This window comes from Empidonax traillii, unplaced genomic scaffold, assembly GCF_003031625.1.
Source record: "Empidonax traillii isolate 1590-97213 ecotype Southwest subspecies unplaced genomic scaffold, ASM303162v1 scaffold746:size489142, whole genome shotgun sequence".
Lineage (NCBI taxonomy): Eukaryota > Metazoa > Chordata > Aves > Passeriformes > Tyrannidae > Empidonax > Empidonax traillii.
Genome location: NW_020955939.1, coordinates 9,848 through 29,631, shown reverse-complemented (window position 1 = coordinate 29,631; position 19,784 = coordinate 9,848). Strand labels below are relative to the sequence as shown.

At 51.6% G+C, this 19,784-nt stretch overlaps 2 protein-coding genes across 3 annotated transcripts; one reads left to right on the top strand and one right to left on the bottom strand.

The window, feature by feature from the left end:
* The first annotated feature begins 2,590 nt into the window (after window positions 1-2,590).
* On the top strand, window positions 2,591-7,458 carry RBM41 (RNA binding motif protein 41). Of its 2 annotated transcripts, XM_027900749.1 has the most exons (7): window positions 2,591-2,681; window positions 3,374-3,490; window positions 3,591-3,783; window positions 4,964-5,168; window positions 5,743-6,107; window positions 6,647-6,794; window positions 7,047-7,458. In XM_027900749.1, exons 1-7 carry the CDS (start codon window positions 2,674-2,676, stop codon window positions 7,202-7,204), a joined length of 1,194 nt encoding a protein of 397 aa, XP_027756550.1. In that variant the 5' UTR covers window positions 2,591-2,673; the 3' UTR covers window positions 7,205-7,458. The 2 variants fall into 2 exon arrangements, with proteins under 2 accessions (XP_027756550.1, XP_027756549.1); XM_027900748.1 differs by lacking the exon at window positions 2,591-2,681 and having other exon boundaries at window positions 3,291-3,490.
* Window positions 7,459-7,846: 388 nt separating this feature from the next.
* Window positions 7,847-14,341, bottom strand: NUP62CL (nucleoporin 62 C-terminal like). The gene is made up of 12 exons (XM_027900728.1): window positions 13,926-14,341; window positions 12,777-13,159; window positions 12,267-12,377; window positions 11,714-11,845; window positions 11,439-11,543; window positions 10,922-11,024; window positions 10,624-10,768; window positions 10,190-10,239; window positions 9,934-10,068; window positions 9,140-9,251; window positions 8,385-8,451; window positions 7,847-8,075 (listed from the first exon to the last, which is right to left on the bottom strand). Exons 1-12 carry the CDS (start codon window positions 14,225-14,227, stop codon window positions 7,984-7,986), a joined length of 1,737 nt encoding a protein of 578 aa, XP_027756529.1. The 5' UTR covers window positions 14,228-14,341; the 3' UTR covers window positions 7,847-7,983.
* Between the last annotated feature and the right edge of the window lie 5,443 nt (window positions 14,342-19,784).

Genomic DNA, 19,784 nt, shown 5'->3' with positions numbered 1-19,784 from the left:
TTTACAGCCAGGGAGTGCCTTCTGGTGAGGGGTTCCAGAATTCTGCACAGTTGTGCTGTTAGCAGCCACACGGGGGCATGGCAGAATAAAGCATCACTCCTCTCACCAGCCCCAAATTGCACTGTCTGGCTGCTGTGCTGTGAAGTGCTCACAGTGGTATAACTTGTGTGAACGCAGGCCAGTTCCTGTCCATGTTCTGACAGAAATATGGGCTTAGGGCAGCATTTAATTTGGCTTTTTTTCTTTCAGAACATATATGCGAAGTTCTGCTTTCCAAATATGCCTTTTTCAGGAAATCTGGCACAACTTCTGTGCCATCATAATTCTGACTATACAGAACGTGTGTGTGAAAATAGCCATCTGTTTCCTTTAAAGTTTTCTAGAAAAGAGACCCATTTTTCCCTCTGTCTTCCTTCACTACTGAAGGAGTCATCTTACTGGTTAATAATGAATCATTCTCTTTGCTGAGAAATGTACATCCAAAGAAACAGTTCAGCTTCAGTTCACCTTCAAACAAGACAGGAGAAGTAAGCTTAAGAAACTGCAGTTTTTAAAGAAGGCTTAAGGTGTATCTCTCTCTCTGGGCTTGGTGTGCTGTTCAAGGTAAAAGTAACCTGGAATATCTGCACGAGCCACAGGCTGGCATGGTGCTGTAGCTTCTGATAAGCTCTCATGGAATACATTAGAAATTGCTTTAGCCTGTGCCCAGAGTTTGTGTAGGTGGCTGTGCCTGCTGCGTTTCACGTTGATAATCAACTAGTGGAGTGGCTTATGTATTTCCAAACCAGTGATCTGCAAATATCAGATTGTCTGTGTTGTGGCTGCAGGTGCTCTGCAGCTCTTCTCTGCTGATTGCTCTGTCTGCTCTGTTTGTACAGGTAAAGCTCTGGCTGTGTGAAAAATAGGTCTGTTCTAAGCACAAACTGGAATGGCAAAAGTGTCAGCAGCACATCCCAGGACTCTCACGACTCTCTGTGCCAGTCCCTGAATGCCTCAGGACACTTTCTGGTCCCTCTTTGGTTGGCAGTGCTTTGTGTTGGGTTTTCCTTCTGTTTTGTGCCCCGTCATCAAATACGAGTGACTGTCAACTTGAAAATGTTTTTCTTTGCCCTTCTGCGGGCACAAGTGTGCAGGGTTGTGTTCTGGGGTGACTGTGAGATTAACCCCTTGTTTGTCCCCCAGCTGTGCTGCAGAGGAAGGTGGAAGAGGTGACAAAGGTTTGCGAGAGCCGCCGCAAGGAGCAGGAGCGCAGTTTTCACATCACCTTTGACTGGAGGACTCCCAAGTTTACCAAGTCTAAAGGATTAATGTAAAGCCTCCCCAGAAAACAGAGGTGTTGGGGAACTGAGGTCTGAAGTGGTGACCTGGCTTTTTTTCTTTTCTTGCAATAAAATGCGTTGTTTGTTCCAAAGGCAGTCTTTGTGGTGTTGGAGGGGAGTTCACTGACCCCAGTCTGAGAAACTGTGTGAAGGTTGTGCAGGAAGTGCGGGCTCTTTGTCCTTCAGCGCTGCCTGCAGGCTGGTGGGATACACAGATGCTGCCTGGGAGGGCTCTGGGCAGGCTGTGCCTCCCTGGCCGAGCTCTCCAGCACTTAAATGTAACTTGGACATATTCAACTGGGACGTGATCAGCTTTCTTTCAGGTTGGCTGATGAGTGTCCTCAGAGTTGCTGCAGCAGTCTAAGAGACTGTAATCCCTCAGCTGGCACGCTGGAGTTGGTGTTTAAATTAGGTATCTGAGAGTGGGCCTTGTTTTCTGTGCTTTTGGGCAACAAACTGCTTTTGCACTGGCGCCTGTAAGCAGAATTTCTGTGCAACTGAAAATTATGCTGGAGGGAAAGGACACCATGCAGAGGGACCACAAGTGTGACTGCAATGCCCATCCCAAACTCTCTTTACCAATCGAGGGGGGGGGGTGAACGGTCGCGTATTTAGCACAGCTGCCCTGCTGCTCGATTCTTTGCACTTCCAGCTGTCGTGCAAAATCCCGCAGGGGTGCAAATGTTCCACTTCCCCTCCTGTGCTGCCCCACAGCTGCCCTGTCTAACAGCGTGTCCCTGCAGGAGGGGAAGGCTCTGCTTTTCAGTGGGAAAAGCGTTTGTTCAGGAACAGAATCCTGAACACCGATTTGTAGGTGTTGAAGGAGGGCATTCTTCACTCAGCAGGCTGGAGGTTCGGACGATGGCTCCTCTAACCGAAGATGCCCGATGACAGACGGGGCTTTTTATTACACATACAGTTTACCTGTTCATCAGGTATTCTCGCTTACCTAATACACAGTCATGAGTTTGGTTTAGGAAGCCGCGCCCTTATTCGAAGTCCTTTTTTTTTCGGTCCTTCCGGGTCTTCTTCGCCGTCTTTGACGTCAGTTCTGGAGCAGGGACAGCGTCACCATCAAAAACTGTCGCGTTCGTTCTTTATCTTGTCCGGGGCACACCGAGCTCCGTCCCCCTTTGTCACACCCCTTCCCCAACTCCTCTGGGGCCGCTCTGAAGTCACGCCGTTCCTTTACTGGGGCACGGCGGGGTAAAGTTTGTATTTCTCCGGGAAATAAAAGCTCTCCGATCCTTTCCGGGCCGCGGCTCCCGGCGCTCCGCGCGCGGCCGCGGGCGCTGCCGGGGCTTGGAGTCCCGGGATCGGTGGAATCGGCGGGATCGGGAGGATCACCGGGGCCATGCGCAGGTGAGGGGGGGTCCCCGGGTCCCACACTGCCCCTTCGGGGTCCCAAACCGCCCGTCCGGCCTCGGCCCCGCGCCTGGAGCTGCCCCGGTTTGGGGGGGGGACTATCCCGGCACGGCCCCGCTGTCACAGGCGGGGGGGATGCGGGCTCTGCCAGAGTGGGAGCAGGTGGGGAGGGAAGAGGGAGCTTGAGCTTTCTTTCCAGGGAGTGCTGCTGGAATTCAGAGCTTCCCTTCGGCCTCGAGGTTTTCTTGCTTTTCGCGGCTCTTTTGGAAGTGGCAGTGCGTGTTTAGGCAGTGATGCGAAGCAGTGGTCCGGCGATAAAAATTATTGCATGTGACTTAAAGGAAGAAAACAAGACACCCCCCCCCCAATAATAATAATAATAATAATAATAATAATAATAATAATAATAATAATAATAATAATAATAATAATAATAATATCTTCTACCAAAATAAAAACACCCCAAGAGTCCCCGGGGTACTTTAATGTTGTCGGAGTAGTCCCCAGTCTGTCGGCTTTTCAAGTACCATTAGTGGGAGCTTTGGTCAAGTAGTTTTGGCTCCGTGTCGTGCTTTAATTCCCATTAAAACAGCCAAAGAGGCATAGAGGTTGTAGGGTGGGATGTGCCTTGGGCAGTGTTTTCCCTGTTGCCTTGCTGACCACCTTTATGCTGGGCTTGTGTGCCCCAGGGTCAACAGCAGCCTGTCCAGTGATGAGCTTCTCCTGGAAGACTTGGAGACAGAAGGGGAGAGGCAGCTGAAGAGCCTCCTTCACCAGCAGCTTGATACCAGTGTCTCCATCGAGCAGTAAGTCCTGGTGTGTCTGGGGAGGGAGTCCAGCCCCTTCCCGTCCCCCCAGCTGGTCAGTGCTAAGCTGTGTGTGCTGTTGTCTTGCTTTGGGTCACAGGTGCAAGTCAAAGCGAAGATGCTTTGCCCCCGCAGCTTTTTACAAGCCTTTTGGGGAGGAGGCGGCGGGGGCTTTGACCTTGTCACAGTTCCAGGCCCTGGAGGAGAGCAACAAAGAAACTTCCTCTCTGCGGGAGCTGGGGCTCTCCGACTCGGAGATTCTGCTCTGGAAGAACCGGACTTCAACAAGGAAGGTGGGCATGCTCTGCTCTCCCTGACAGGGGAACCAGTGACATTAGGGTATGTTTTTCTCTTGTGAGAGAAAAAGAATATTGGGAGAGAGAGAAAGCCCAAGTCAGGTGATGATGTGCAGCTTTGTACATGGAGGATGTACATCTTTCCTGAATGAAAGATTCCAACCGGAGTGATGAGGAATGTCAGCTGAGACAGAGAGAACTTCAGATTGCCCGGGGAGCTCTTGGCAAAGTACTGAGTGCAGATTTTATGTTATTTTCAGCTGCTAAGTGGCAGCTTTTTTGAAAACAAAGTACGACAAATGATTTCCGGGAGTTGCTTTTCCACATAAACAGCCTTTTGTGCCTCAGGGAAGCTGTGAAATGGTGAATGGAAGCCATGCAGATGTGGGGCAGAGGTACCATGGGAAAGTCTTTGTGAGGCTGTGCTCAGTGCAGGGAGAAAGCCTGGTTCCTTGCCTGAGGCAGAAGGATCTGCCACAGTGATTCTCAAACTGAATTTGAGTAAAGAAAATCCATCCCATAAAAGCGTGTTCCCTGGGTTCTGATCGAGGTGGGTGGAGGAACAGAAATGCTCTTTCAGCAGCTGTGCTTTCGGCCTGGCCCTGTGCAGTGAAGGTTTATTTATCCAGGGATGCTCATGTGCAGCCAGGTGAGGTCTGTGCTGCACTCCCTGTGTGGTTCCTTTAAGCTGGTTCGAGTGATGCTGGTCAGGGCTTAGTCCTCAGCACAAATCTACCCTCAGGTGCCAGATGGCAGCTTGGGGTCCACTTTTCAGCTAATAATGTTCTCTGAGTGAGGAGGTTGTAGAATAAAAGGTCACAGAATAAAAGCTGGGTGGAAACCTGAGTTGGGGAGCGCTACAGGAATGGGGAAAGAATTGCCAAAGGGGTTTGTGGAGTGAAGGTGGCCCTGGAAAATGGCTGGAGCTGTCAGAGGCAAGGGCTGCAGGGACAGAGGGAGTCAGACCAGGGAAAGGAAAGCAGCACAGAGAGGTCAGGGGGAAGGGGCTGTTTCTCCACTTCTCTCAAGAGCTGAGCTGGCTGAGTGGCTGCAGCAACAGGACCTGTTGGTGCCCTGCTCTCTGGGGGTGGTTCCTGGTGGCACCCAGCGCAGGGCTGGGGGATGGGAAGTGTGGCTTGGAGGCCAGTTCCTGAGCAAAGCTGTGCTTGTCTTCCAGGGCTCTGGGCTGGGGGCGGCCCCGGAGGCCACGCAGGACCGGCTCCACGCCATCCAGGAGAAGATGGAGGAGCGGCAGCGCATCCTGGCTCTGCCCCAGAGGTTTGCTGGCAGCAAGCAGCTGAGCCGCAGGGAGATGGAGATTGAGAATGCCCTTTTCCAGGGAACAGACCGCCACTCCTTCCTCCGGGCGCTCTACCACGAAGGTGTGGGGGGGCTCAGGGCTCTTCCTGCGTTGGCTCCAGCGTGGAGAGCCAGGCTGTGTGGGAGTCCAACACGTCTCTGTCCGGCCTTCTGTCCCTGAAGATGTGGTTCTGTTTTGGTCCTGTGTGGGAGGGGATATTTTCCTCTCTTACAGGAGCAGAGAGAGAGTGGTTCTCTGAAGGGTTTAACATAGACCCTTGTAAAATGCATCTTTTTGGAGAGCATGGGTCTCCTTGATGTGCTGCACGTACTGCAGAGCCCAGCTCGGGGTGTGGAAGAGGGCCTGGAGTTGTGCTTTGGTAGAGCCTGAAGATCTGAGTTATACAAATGCCTGTGTAGGACTTAGAGGTTGTTCCTCCACTGAGGAAAACTGCAGTCTAACTAGGGGGAGAAGGAAGCAAAGGCACAGAGCAGGTGAGAGTAGGAATGACTTAAAGGTTCCTCTCTGAAGTGGAATTGGGTCCAGTTGTGGATTCCCTGTATTGTGTCCATGTCTCCGTGTCTCTTCCTGCAGTCTGAGTGTTTCCCAAGTTCTTGGTGGTAGTCACGTTACCGTGTTTCTCTGTTATGAATTAGATGACACTCAGAAGAAGGGAACAGATGGAAAGGACCCCATGGTTCATCTGGAGAGTGTTTACCAAGAGCTGCTGAGCAAGAAGGGCCCTGAAAAAGTCCAGCCTGCTAAGAGTGACCCCTGCTTGTGCCCTTCCCTGGCCGTGACTGAGGACTCATCACCTCCTGACCAGGAAGAACAAGCAGAACAGGCAGCAAGTCCCAGCGTTCCTGCAACAAAGCCCCACCAGTCCTCTCCAAGCCCAGTGGTTATCAAGGATCCTGTAGAGTTTGTGCCAGAAGAGGAGATCCTCAAGAACCGCCTCTCAGAGGAAGAACTCCGGAAAATACCCAGGTTCTCGTCCTACCATCCAGGGGAGCCCAGCAAGGTAAGCTGAGATGAGCCAGGATTTGTTCTGCCTCACTAGCATGCCCTGGAGCTGTGTCAGCAGGAGAAGGCTCCTCTGCTGTTGCCTGGAGGTTGCTTGGCTGATTCTCCAGACCAAGGGAGAGAAGCCTCCACTCTGGGAGGGAAGGGAACCTTGGGCTGTAGTGGGAAGTCACAGGCCTGGCAAAGGGCTGTGCTTCTGAGCCCAGCAAGTCACCAGTTAAGATCTGCTCTCTCTTTTTGGACCTGGCTGAGACCAGCTATGATTAATGGTTATCTGAAGCTTGCTGCATTTTAAAAGTAACTGAAACTCTCAGCACTCGGTGCAGGTAAGCACTGGGGTGCCTTGAGCTCAGAGCTGCCTTTCTCTGTGCACCCACCCATCTTCCAAACATCATCATTAGCATGTGGGTGTGAGGGGCTCTGGGGTGGCAGAGGGGCTGAAATGATTCACACCCTTCATCTGTCTGGACTTGGGACCAGGCTGAAAGGTGTCTGTGCATGGCAAGGGCCGGCTGACCCTCTGTGTCCCTGGGTCAGGTGCTGTATTTGAAGAACCTGGGCCCTCGGGTGACGATGAAGGACCTGGTGTCCTTGTTTGCCCGGTTCCAGAAGGAGGACAGCCCCCTGCTCCAGTTCCGCCTCCTCAGCGGGCGGATGAGGGATCAGGCCTTCATCACCTTCCCTGGTGAGTTGCTGTGTTGCTTCCCTTGTGCCTCCCACTTCTTCCCTGACCCCTCAAAGGTGCCACGTCTTCCCGCAGGGCACTGGGCTGTTGCCAAGCCTGCTCTCCAAGGAGGAGAAGGGGAATTCACTCCCTCCTCTTCCTGTCACATCACAGTCTTTTCCCTGGGTTGGAAGAGGATTTATCAGAGCAGAAATGATGCTGTGCCAGCACGTGCTGGGTGACCTGTGCCCCCTGTGCTCTCTCTTGTTGCAGATACTGAGTCTGCCCAGAGTGCCCTGCAGCTGCTGAACGGGTACAAGCTGCAGGGCAAGCCACTGGTGATTGAATTTGGGAAAAGCAAGAAGCATTTGCCAGAGACTGACTCTGCCAGCCCCAGCTCCTCTGCTGCAGAGAACACCCCTGCCACGTGAGGATGGGTAACCAGGAGCCTTGTGGAGTTCAGTGGGAACTCCTTGGTTGTCCCTGGGACAATGAAGGACTGCTGGCAGTTAATGTGCAGGTCCATTCATCTTAGGGTTGGGAAGGGAGAGAGATGGGCACTGCCTTTCCACTGTTGGGGTGGACTGGCATTTTCCTCCTGTTCCACAGGTGTGTTTGCCTTCTCAGCTTTCTGAGGCAGGGAGGGAGGGAGGAGGCCATGTAAATAAATGCACTTATTATGGTATTTCCATAGTGTGTGCTTATTCACATTTGTGCTCCAGAAGTGTTCTTCTCCAAGTGTACTGCTCTCTGCTGCTGCAGGGCTGTGTCCACAGCTCAGTCCTGGCCTCTGCTTTGAGCTGCAGCACCTGACTGAGGGGCTGCTGCCCTGGCTCTGGTGGCAGGACAAGAAAAAAGTCTGTCCCTTTTCTTCCAGGTACTGTGGCTGCACAGGTGGGTAATTACAGGGGTGCTTTTGATGGGAAATACACCTTGGCTCCTCGATGTGGATGTCCCTAAAGCCCCCACAGAGCATTAATGGCAGACACTGTGATTTATCTGCTGCCCTGTTTCAGTGCTTTTTCTGTGAAAAGCACTTGTGGGGACTCCCCTCCAACACCACACAGACTGCCTTTGGAACAAACACCACATTTTATTGCAAGAAAAGAAAAAAAGCCAGGTCACCACTTCAGACCTCAGTTCCCCAACACCTCTGTTTTCTGGGGAGGCTTTATGTTAATCCTTTAGACTTGGTAAACTTGGGAGTCCTTCAGTCAAAGGTGATGCGGAAGCTGCGCTCCTGCTCCTTGCGGCGGCTCTCGCAAACCTTTGTCACCTCTTCCACCTTCCTCTGCAGCACAGCTGGGGGAGAAACAAGGGGTTAATCTCACAGTCACCCCACAACACAACCCTGCACACTTGTGCCCGCAGAAGGGCAAAGAAAAACATTCAAGCAGGGCTTTTTTGGGTAAAATGTTAGCAGCTGCCAGGAACTACTTCTCAGCAGAGGCCCCTAATCAGGCACATCAGGAGAAGTCAAGCACAGGAGGGACAGTGACATTGAAGGTGAGGAGGAAAAGATTCCTCACGGATCTTTAGCAATTCAGTGACTCCCACACATGCTCCCTGCTTTCCATTGACATCCCCAAAAGGCTGCAAGACGACTCTCACCTGAGTTCTGGTCAATCCACTGCAGGGAATCCATGTGTGCATTCAAAATTTTACAGATCTGCTGAAGCTGAGCAGAAAGGGAAGGTGCAAGTCAGTTGTTGCACTACATAAACACTAAGAGGAGTAAGAGAGAGCCTGCCTGTCCTTTGCTTGGGAACAGGTTGCAGTCAAGTTTCTCACTGTTCAGCTCCCCCAGCTGAGCAGCCACTTTCCCACTTTCTGTGCAGCAACCCTGCTGTTTTCCTTCTCTTTACCATTAGGAAAACTAGATTATATGTCTGTGCCTTATTCTAATTTAGACCTAGGAACCCTCAGAACATTCATCACCCTAGGATTCTGCTGGCAAAACAAAAAATAAATGTGGAAAACTCAGTCTACAATAGTGAAGGGAAATTTTTACTGAAAAATAAGCTGCTCAGTAAAGCCATAAGGAGTATCAAGATCAATTTAATACCTATCAGAAAGAGCTGGTTATTCAGATCTTGTTTTCATGAGGATATAAAAATAGTATAAGGAAAATGTATCAACATCTATGGGGGGGCATTCTGAACAAAATTTAGATTTGCCACAGGACAGATGCAAATGGTGGAGCCATTGTTAAACACCTCTGAAACACAGCATGGTTCAGGCAGAAATTAATCAACAAGCAAACAACCAGAGTTCATACCAGAATGAGATACTTTGAAAACTGCCAACAGAAGTGCAGGGTATTTAAATATCCTTTGCCAAAGGAAAGAGAAAAAGCTTGCATTTACCGGGTCGCTCGTGTCTGCTGGGCCTCTTGATGTGTTCAAGTGCTCAGTGATGTCCTTCAGGTCTTGTGCCATGCGCTTCAGCTGAGCATCGATGTTCTCAGCCAGCTTGTAGCTGCAGAACACCAGGGAACCAAGATCAGAACGTTTCAACTGACCTGCTCCCAGTCACACCAGCTTCGGGCAATCACAGTTAGCCTCCATGTCTTGCAGCCCAGGCTGGCAGAGACGTGGGAGCAGCACCCTGAGAGGCTCCATCACATGCAGGAAGAGACTCCTAAACCAACTCTCAATAGATCCATGGAGACAGACAAGCAATAAATAGTGTGAAGGGCTTCCTGGAAGGTTTTGTCAGAACTGAAGGAAGCAATAAGCCTGCATTCTTCCAGATTCATTCTCTCCTGAGCCAGACAAACAGTGCCTTTAACTACTCTGCTATGATGCATCACAAAGCTTTATGAGGATGCCAGTGCCACACCCAGTGTGTTCTGTTCTCATCATTTCTATCACTAAAGAATCATTAATTTCCATAAATTATGCAAAAATTAGTAAACTCTTCCCAGAGAGCTGATTAGACCAACATGCAAAGAGCTTTTCATGCTGACTCGAGGGCTCCCACTCCCAATTCCCATTTCTAATGAGTAAAATCTAGAGTTGCCATGCACAAAACAGGGTTAAATATCTGACAGCAGCCACGGATGGTTCAGTACTGTCCTGCATCCCAACTCCACTTCCCGCTGGCTGGTCATCACCCCGGGAGTCTGCTCACACACATCCCAAGCAGGTGTCTGCCTTACGTCCTCTCCCGCTCCTCATCCGCGTGCTGCAGGTAGATGGTCCCGCTCTGCTCCTTCACGGACTCCTCTAGAGGAGTCAACAAGTCCTCAAGCTCCTTCTGCTGTGACAGAATGAAGTCGAGCTCCTGATCCAGTCTGAAAAGAGGAAATGCCCATTTTAATAAAGCCTTACAGGTTATAAACACTCTAGAGCTGCCATACAACCACATAAGACAAAAACCCCCAAAAATCATCTCAGGTGTTTGAAGTTTCCTACCTCTTCTGATCAACCTTCACCTTCTCTACTTCTCTGTGTAATGAAGTAATCTGGAAATAGAAGACACTTCATTAGACCTTGTAAACTCAAAAGACAACTCCCCAAAGAGGAGGAGTGGGAGCGAGAAAGCAGCACCACACACGAGACAGTTACGTACAGATTTACAGACCAAAGATGGACTAAGGGAGGTTCAGCTTTGAATGCTCCCCCTAAAAGAACTTGTCATCACAGAGCAAAGTCACAGAACAGATTTCCAAGCTCCAATGCCTCAAGAATAGAACACACAGAGATTTGTGAAAAACACGCAGACAGAATTCACATCTATTTTTTTTCACAAGTCGAAAGTGCCATGCACTGGTTTGTCACATCTGTAACACTGAAGGCCTTTCAGGATCTAAGCAGGCAAAATCAGGTTACACTGGCCATGTCCTCACCTTCTCTCCATTCTCTATCAGCATCCGATCCCAGGCATTCACTTGCGTCGCTTGATGGAGAAAGTGTTTCTCTTGGTCTTCCAGTTCCAGGCTCCACTTGTTTATCAGACTCTCCAGCTGGGCGTAAGTCATCACTGGAGGTGTGCTTAGAGGGAGGGAGGGGCGGGACAGAACACAGGGTCAGAAAAGAAAAGAGAAACACGACAAAACTCCTTCCCCCCTTCCTCCATCACAACCCTCCACCAGCACTGCGGCAGCTCTTGCCCCAGTCAGGAAATAGAGGTAACAAAACACTCACCTGGTCGTGGTGGTTGTGGTAGCTGTGGAGGTCACAGCCCCAATGGCACCAGTTGTAGTCAGTGGCTTCAGATTCAAAGGAAAGCCAGAAGCAGTAGTGGTACCTGGAAAAAGAGATTCAAGTCAAGCAACAGAAGAGGACACATCTGGTAGGTAACAAACTGCAGCAGCTCCAATAGGCCCCTCTGGAAACAAAACAAAACAAAACAAAACAAAACAAAAAAAAAAAAAAAAAAGCAAACCCCCCATCTGTCAAGAAGGGAATGAAAACATCGCTCACCCACACCCCTCTCAATCTCCTCATGCTCTACTATCAGACCTAATAACTACCAGCACACCCAGTCACACTCCTGCACCTGTGCAGATGAGATTTCTACGTTTCTAAATTGAGATGGAATAGGAGGATCAAAGAAAGAAGGACTGCTCTTTTCAGTTAGTTACTGGAGGGCTTTACAGCTCAGAACTGCTCTGCTGCTACTCTTTCTTCTTTTCAGCTACTTTCAGCATCTTGTTCCTACCAGTGGCAGTGCTTGTTGTGGCAGTTGTTGTTCCAGGAGCTTTTAATCCAAACCCTAGTGTCCCCAGACCAGCAGTCCCAGTGGAACCAGTGGAAATGCCACCAACTGTAAACAGAAAACAACATTAAGAGGTTTGAAAAGCTCTGCCCTGCCTGCTCACCCCAGCAGCAGCAGCAGCAGAGCTCCACCGCCCACAGGCACCAGCAGCCCTGCTCTGCTCATTTATTCCCCCCAGGGGGATAAAATCTGGATAAAGCCTCTCTGGAGTGACTCACGTGAGAGGCCCGTGGTGGTGGTGGACGACGTTGCGGCCGAAGAAGTCGCGACAGACGCGAACAACGTGGGCCCCGTCGGAGCCAGCCCGGAGGTTGTGCTGGTGGAGGGCGTTGTAGCAGCTGTGGATGTTCCTGCCAAGAGAAAAAGCTCCGTCTTGGACAAGCAGAGCACACGGAGCTCCCACCCCCTGCAGGACAATCCTGCTGAGAAGGCGACACAAACTGCCCGGCTACACCAGGTTCTTGGGTATGTCAGGATTTTCCCGGCTTTTCCTCTTATTCTCCCTTGACACCCTCTCCTCTTTCCCAAGGAACCCCTTATGCCTGTGGCTCCCTCCCACTGCGCTCCCACAAGTACAGAACAGAACGTGGCACGTGGGATGCAATCCAAAACACAGGACACCACATCCAATGGCTCTGTGAGCTGTCAGGGATCTCCACTGCCAGAGCAAATTCACAGCAACAAACGCTTCTACAACCCCTTCCCAGAACCCAGTGTAGACAAGTGTCCCCAGAAGGACTTGAGGAATTATTTCCCAAAACAACCTCCTACCTCCAAGCTTGGTTCCAAAGGACAGGGTGGGTGCCTGGGTGGTACTTGTGGTCAGTGTTGCTGTGGGTGCACTCGTGGCTGCTGTTGAAGTCAGTGACCCAAAGGTTAGACCTGGAACAAGTAAAAGCAAAAGGAAAAGATGGACTTTTTCCTACAGGACACTGAGCTTTGGGCAGATTCTGCAGGAGGGACAGGTTCCTGCCCTTAGGGAGGTGACCCACGGTCTGGCACTGCCAGCCAGACTCATCCTGCATCACCTGCTCCCCTCCACTTCCAGCCCTTTCCTTGTGCACCAGCAAATCACCGGGCAGCTGGCACTTCTACACACACGGCCAGAATTATTCAGCCTCACTCTCCCAACCCAAAGGCTGAAGAGCCATTGCTGCCCACCCCTGCAGACCCCGGGCAGGCCTGCCAGGCACAGCACCGACTGCAGCCCCAGCTCCGTTCCGGAGGCTGCAGAACCTCCTGTCCCTCCCCGCTGCCGCCCCCAGCCCGGTGCTCACCCACCTGTGGGCTGCCCCCCGAGGCTGAAGGGGGTGGCAGCTGCCGCGGGGGCGGCTGCCAGGGGGGCCGTGGTGGTGGCAGCAGCTGCAGGGCTCGTGCCGAAGGTCAGCCCTGCGGTCGTGGCCTGCGGGGCCGCGGTGCCGATGTTAAACCCGGCTGTTCCCGCCGGGGCCGCGGTGCCACTGGAGAAGGTGAACCCTGTCGTCCCAGTCTGAGCCGTGCTGGTGCTGCTGGTGCCAGCAGAGCCAAAGGCAAAGCCAGACGGGGCTGCTGCTTGACTGGAGGGTGTGCTGGTTGCCACAGAGCCACCAAATGCAAAGCCCCCTGTGATTCCAGGAGCCTGAGTTGCAGTGCTGCTCCCAAAGTTTACTTTTGGTGTGCTTGTCCTAGAGAGGGAAAGAAAAGAAGCCAACCTGCTTGAGACACACATCGTCGAGTACTCAGTCGCCTTTCTCACAGACCACCTGCCAACAGCAGAAACCACCTTCCAAAGAGGGGCACACCTGGCCAGGTTTGTGTTCCCATTTTGACAGGAGACTGTACCCAATTCCTGTCACCAGCCATCCTCCCTTAGGGCTCTTTAGCCTGACTCTCCCTTCATTACCTCCATCCACCTGGGCACCACAGAGAAGAAGAATTTGCTCCTTCTCGCACCTCTCATTCTCTCCCTTTGTACCAGGCTGGGTTTTTTCTGCTCACTTCTACTGCTCGTCCCCATCTGAGCTCCCTTCCCACTGCTCCCATCTGGCAAGGCTTAGACAGCAGTAGTTCTGAAGGGCCACTCCAGACCTCACAGCTCTTCCTAAGGACAAAACGGTCCGAGCTGGCCCAGGAATCATTCTGGGCGCTCCAAATTTGGGTCAGAAAGGACAAGACTTTTTACGCTTGGGGGCAAGGCTTTATCATTTCTCCGTCCGGGCGTCTCTCCCCCAGTCACAGAGGGAAACGTGGAGCAGCTCATTCCCAGTGCCCACCTGGAACCATCAGCGGGGACGAGACCCGGGGCACGATGAGCACCTTCCCAGTAACACCCTACAGGGCGCTGGGAATTCCCGGGCGCCAGAGCCAGGGGCTCGCTCCCTCCGCAACCCCCCTCCAGGCCCTCCCGAAGCCCCGAGCAGGACACCCCCGTGGCGATCCCCCCGGTCTCACCCCAGCGCGAACGTGGCGGCCGCGGGGGCGGCGGTGGCGGCGGGAGTGGCGGTGTTGGAGCCGAAGCTGAAGCCGGGCTGCGTGGCGGTGCCCGGCCTGCTGAAGGGGAAGAGCCCGGCGGGCTGGCCGCCGGCCGGCGCCGGGGCCGCGCTGCCGAAGCTGAAGCCGGCCGAGGCGGCGGGCGCGGGCGCGGAGAAGGAGAACCCGCCCGCGGCCGTGGTGGTGGCGGCGGTGGCCGCTTTGGGCGCGCCCAGGCTGAAGGCGCCGCCCGGCGCGGCCCCGCCGAAGTTGAACTGGCTCATGGCGCGGCGGGAGAGCGGGACGAGGGGAAAGAGGGAACGAGGGAAAGAGGGAAAAAGAGGGAAGGGAGGAAAGACGGAAACAGCGACCCGCGGGCTCCGGGCGCGCTCCCGCCGCGCGCCGCGATGGCGTCACCGCGCCCGGCGCGCCCCCGCCCGCCCCCGCGCCTTTTCCCGCCCTCAGCGGCTATTGGTCCGTCCTGCCGCCACTCACCGTTCCGCGGCTCCGATTGGCTCGTGGGACGGCGGGGGGCGGGGCGTTGCTGTGGGGACGGGGACGCGCGTGAGGGGGGCTCGTTCCTGTCAGGGCAGGAATCCTTAAAACAGGGCATTTAAATTAAGAACATGCTTCGCTTGCTTTGCTCGCCGCCTGACCTATTTTTTTTTTTTTTATTTTTTTTTCCCCGATGTCTCTAAATTACAAGCCTTCGAATCTCGAGGAATCTGGCCGTTTTAATTAAGAGCTTTCCTGGCGGGTTGGATGGGTGTTAGTTAAACGTGCTCGTTGAACTACAGTCCAATGGCAAAAGTATTAATAAAATGCAGGTTTTTTTGTTGAGGGCTCCTGATCTGCTGGAGAATAAAAAAGCTTTACTTCCTTACTGAAAATTGCGGCTCAAATGCTTAGCAGAAAGAAAGAGTGGGTAGAGCTGGGACTAAGAATAAATATGTGGATGTTACTGAAGGGAAATGCTTTTCTCCCATCAACAAATTCCAGGGTGCAACGGGTTCATGCAGCTGGATTGTGGTTATGTGTTGAAGCTCAGCATTTCACAAAGATAGATAAGATAGCCTTTATCATAAACTAGAGAGGAAGTCATTTGGCTCTTAAGGCTAATAAGTAAGTTTTTATAGCCTAGAAACTAGATAATAAAGGCAGTTTTCAACAGAGGAGGGAACTAATACAGGACTGCCTCTATTTAAAGATAATTTCTTAATTTTGCACTATTGTCTGAGGGTGGAAACCTAAGAATATGTTGGGCAGTTCAGTGAAAACACCTGTGCAGTACTTGTGGCTGCCAGAAAAGTAATAGTTACATTTCTATTTTAAACCTGTATATGCCGGATTTTTATCTCGCGCTTCAGGACATCACAGTTGGGAAACGGGTGGTGGTGCCCAGGGGGAACTTTTCCTGCAGGCTGTTCCCGCTCCTGGCTGTGGCGGTCCCTTCCCTGGGAAGCAGCTGTTAGGGGTGGTCTGTGCTGGCACACATGGGTGACACCGTATTTCTGTGCTGGAGGTGTCACCAAGACCAGAGAGCTGCTGTTCATCACTGTAAGGAGAAAATTCCCGTGGACAAAGCTCAGTTAGCATTTAAGCTGGCCAGTGAAGGGCAGCAAAAAGGACTTTTTAAAACGTGTTCACAGCAGAAGGATCAGAGATAACATCAGCCCACACTTGACAAGTTGGGTCACCTCACAAACAGGGGCATAGACAAAGCAGAGATGTTTAATGCCTTCTTTGCCTCTGTGTTCAACACCAAGGATGGGCCCTGGGACCCCCAGAGCTCTGTGTTGGAAAACCATCACTGGAGGGAAAATAAACCCCCAGCCAAACCTGAACTTGCCTGAGACTTGCTGCTCCAGCTGGATGCACATGAATCAACGGAGCACGGTGGGATTCATCCCAGGGTACTGAAAAAGCTGGCTGATGTCATCACGGGACCTCTCTCCCATTATTTTTCAAGTCCTGGGAGTTTGGAGTTCCACATGACTGGAAGCTGGCAAATGTCCCAGTTCTCAAGAAGGGTAGGAAGGAAGACCCTGGTAATTACAGGCCTGTCAGTCTCACTTCAGTGCCTGCTAAAATGATGGAGGGTTATTTTCTGGGCATTACTGAAAAGCACCGGAGAGACAACACAGCCTTTTATCTTCCAGCAAGGAAGAACGTTTCTGGCTCAGGGAATTTCTCTGGATAAGCCTCACATTCTCATTAAGCTCGGGGGGTGGGAAGGGGGAGTTTGAGACAGGATTTATTTTTTTTTTTTATTTGTTCATGTATTTCCAACTGCTCTTTCCCCCTCGAGAAACCCTTGCTGCCCGTGTCCTGAGATAACGAGGTGACCCGCTCCCACACGGTGGCACTGCTGGCCTGGCTGTGTCCCGCGTTGTCCCTGCTGCCTGCCGGGGAAGGGTCTGCAGTGAGGCTGCTCTGCTCTCCTGACAACAGGACCTTGGCATCTCTCTCTTTCTGTGCCCCCTGCACCCCATCTGGGTGACCTTCTGCTCCTCCTTGCCTGATCCTGGGGAAGGAGAAGGGCGCGGGGTTACACCAGTGTTGAAAATGTTGTGTGATAAGAACAGTCCTGCTCACCCCTCGCTGGCTCAGGGCAGTTACTCTCAAAAGATGCTTCTCTCATCATGATGGTGAGGCCAGACAACCTCCTGTTGCACTTTTTTTCCCCTGCCTTGGCTCGGACCCCTCTTGTTTCTCTTCACCGCTGCCATGCTGAACTACTCTTTCCAAACATAAGCTCTCCACAGCACTTCCAACAAGCTCCATCAACATCTTTACCTTCCAACCCTGCTCATCTCTCCCAGCATCCCTGTGATTTCCCCACACCCTGCTTTTTTCTGTGCTTTTCCTTGTGCCCACATTCCTCATCCTGTCTGAGGACTCTGGGAATCCATCCTGGGCCATAACGCAGACTTGCAGACGGTCTGGCCTTTCCCTTCCTGAAGTCAGGCTTTGGATTGTGTTCCAAATGGGTCAGGTATCCTCTGCTTTCTTTAGCTGTGCTCTAGGTCATCATTCTGGTGGGGCAGGGGGTTCTCCTCACCCTCCTCTGGCCTTGCAGGACCATCACGGCTCTTCTGTGGCCAAACTGGAGTCTTCTTGTGCCTGGCACAGTGCCCAGCTGATGGTTTGGGATTTGGGCCCCTTGGCTCTGTGAGGCAGCCTGGCTTCCATCGGTCTGATCAGCCCACGCAGCAGCTAAACTGGGTCCCTGCCTGTGCTTTCCTCTCGAGCGTGTCTGGCTGTTTGTTAAATAATGTAGCGACACGAGGTCCCTTGAACTCAATTTATCTTCCCGTGTAGCTATGGGAACAGGCCCGTGGTGTGGTGACTGCTGGGCCCTGCAGTGAGATCTGCTGCAAGGCTCTGGGTTAGCCTGGCCGAGCCCAGCTCCTTCCAACAGATTGTCCTGCCAGGCAGCTCTGCCTTTAAGGCTTCTTTTCTTAGGCTCCTCTTTAGCCAGCAGAGTGACTCTCCTTTTAACCTGGAAAATGCTGAGGGCTGTGGGGGGTTTGGAGGAAGATGAGGGCTTTGAAAGCAGCCAGATGTTACAAAAGGGGAGCAGTTACACTCAGAAGATGCTGCAGCTCCCTGTGTTCCCTGCAGTATGTGTTTCATTGGAAGGAACTAAGGACAAGTGCAAGTAGTTCAATATTGTACAAGCCTGGACTTATTTCCAGCTCAGAAGCATCTTGAGTCAAACAGGTATTTCTCACAGGTATAAAATGACTTGCTCAAAGGAGTCACACATTCCCTGTCCTTCCTGAAGCACATTCCCTCTTCCAGGTCATGGGCATTCCAGAAGGGTGGCCAGCACAGCATTGCTTCTTTGACTCAAACACTTCATTTCACCTGGAAAGGCACAAGACCACGGGACAGAAACAAGTGGCTCAGGTGGTATCACCAAACACGCGTAGAACATGTTGCCTGAGAGTCAGAGTTGAGCAACACAGTGATGTGAACAGAGAGTGCCCCATCCTGCGTGGTGAGGACTTTGCCACCCCCCAGGGCTGCACTTGCACGTGTTACCACAAAAGGGACTTGCACAGTTGCTAGTGGAGGTAGAAAGGATGTGTCTCTACAACTGTGTTTTTCCTGCAGTCTGTAGGTGCTGTCTCTGTGTCTGCCATTTCTGATGTCCTGTCTGGTTGAATCCCGTTTCATTTTCAGCTCGTGTTTCTGGATCTCAGAGCTGTTTCTGTGACCTCTCTTGACATTTTCAGATTGTGTGGTTTAGCGTGTTTTCAGGCCACTGCTGCAGGTGTTAAGACTTGAGCTTGAAGGCAGCTCCCTTATCTCCCTCCATTCATGGTTTTCATTCATGTTTGGTTTTTCACTTTGACTTCTCTCCAACTGGTCCTCAAACCACAGGCCTACACCCCCACCTTATTTAGTTTTTAGTAGAGCTGTTGAGGAGATTGAATCTGTACCAGCAAGACCAAGTTTTCCTTCATTCCTACGTGCTTGCATTAGTGTTTATGGCTGCAGAAAATACGGTTTCTGAAGTACAAAATAGCCAGGGGAGCAGCCAGGATTCCGAACATTCTAGGAAGTTTTATCCCAAAAGCCAGTCATCCTTTGAAGCATCTACCCTGGGTGGGTGAAGAGACAGACCTTTATTTTCTCCTCCAAAGCTGCTTCTAAAAGCAGGAATTGTCCACACCTCCTTCAGACTCGGTCTCGGTGTTTTTCACGGCACATATGTGTTGAGCCAGTAATCTTAGCTGCTGCTCCTCCTCCTCATTGCACCTTGTTTATTCCCTATTAGCTATTCTAGTTAGCTATTCTAGCTAGTTATAGCTACAATATAGCTGTTCTAGCAATAATTATAATAGCTAGTTATCTATTCTAACTAGCTCTGGTTTCTGAACTTTATCCCTAATATACTTTACCTTACTTTTTTAGGTTATTCACAGATACCCTTAATGTTTTTTCTGGCATGTGTGGAGCCCTTGGGCTGGAACCTGTCTCTGTGAGGGAGCTGTGGCACAGCCTGTACAACTCAGAGCTCCTCCTGGTTTATTTCTGCCACCCAGAGAAAGGAGAATATCTTTGTGTGATTGTCATGGTTTAACCCCAGCTGGCAACTCAGCCCCACACAGCCCCTCACTCTCTCCCCGCCAACAGTGGGATGGGAGAGAGAACTGGAAAAGTAAGAGTGAGAAAACTTGTGGGTGAAGACAATTTAATAAGTAGAGCAAAAGCTGACCCAGCCCCATACCAGCCACTGTGAAGAAAATTAACTCTGGCCCAGCCAAACCCAACCCGGTGATGTACAGAAAACAGACTGTTAGTGACAGGAAGGGGCTTTGCTGAATGAGGAGGTGTGAGCAAAGGGCAGCTTTGATGCAAGCATCCATCAGCACAGATCCAAGAACCTATGGAAGCATTCAACAGCCTGTGAACAGCTAGCAGGCTTCATATTCTCACCTTTCCGTGTCTGACATCACCAGCAAGACAAAAATATATGCTCCTAACAGCAATACATGGGTCTTTTGGCATTTCTTGTGCTGATTTGTTTTCCTCAGTGTGAGGAAATAACACACAAAGCAATTCTGTGGTGGAGCATTTCCTAAATGGATGTAGCTTGGCAAACTGCAGCTATTAATTTTCCTTAGATAAGCTGGTACCAGAGTACCCGGTTTCAAAACCTGGCACTTCTCTCCTGCATCTTTCCAAGCTCTCTCAACAGTGCCCGTGCCAGAAGGTTGCTGCCAGAGTAATTGGGGGGGGGGGGGTGGATTAAGTTGTGTAGTGGAGATAAACACTTATTGCAGGTGAGGAGGTCAGAAAAGCATCTTCAGAGATAAGGCTGTTTGGCAA

What these genes read in the sequence shown, in the direction of transcription:
- RBM41 (XM_027900748.1), top strand. Translation starts at nt 3,306, where the DNA reads ATGTGCCTTGGGCAGTGTTTTCCCTGTTGCCTTGCTGACCACCTTTAT. An exon ending in CCGGGCGCTCTACCACGAAG is followed by an intron (nt 5,169 to 5,742) that starts GTGTGGGGGGGC and finishes GTTATGAATTAG; the next exon opens with ATGACACTCAGAAGAAGGGA. An exon ending in ATCCAGGGGAGCCCAGCAAG is followed by an intron (nt 6,108 to 6,646) that starts GTAAGCTGAGAT and finishes TCCCTGGGTCAG; the next exon opens with GTGCTGTATTTGAAGAACCT.
- NUP62CL (XM_027900728.1), bottom strand. Translation starts at nt 14,227, where the DNA reads ATGAGCCAGTTCAACTTCGGCGGGGCCGCGCCGGGCGGCGCCTTCAGC. An exon ending in GCCGCCACGTTCGCGCTGGG is followed by an intron (nt 13,160 to 13,925) that starts GTGAGACCGGGG and finishes TTCCCTCTCTAG; the next exon opens with GACAAGCACACCAAAAGTAA. An exon ending in TGATAGAGAATGGAGAGAAG is followed by an intron (nt 10,240 to 10,623) that starts GTGAGGACATGG and finishes TTCTATTTCCAG; the next exon opens with ATTACTTCATTACACAGAGA.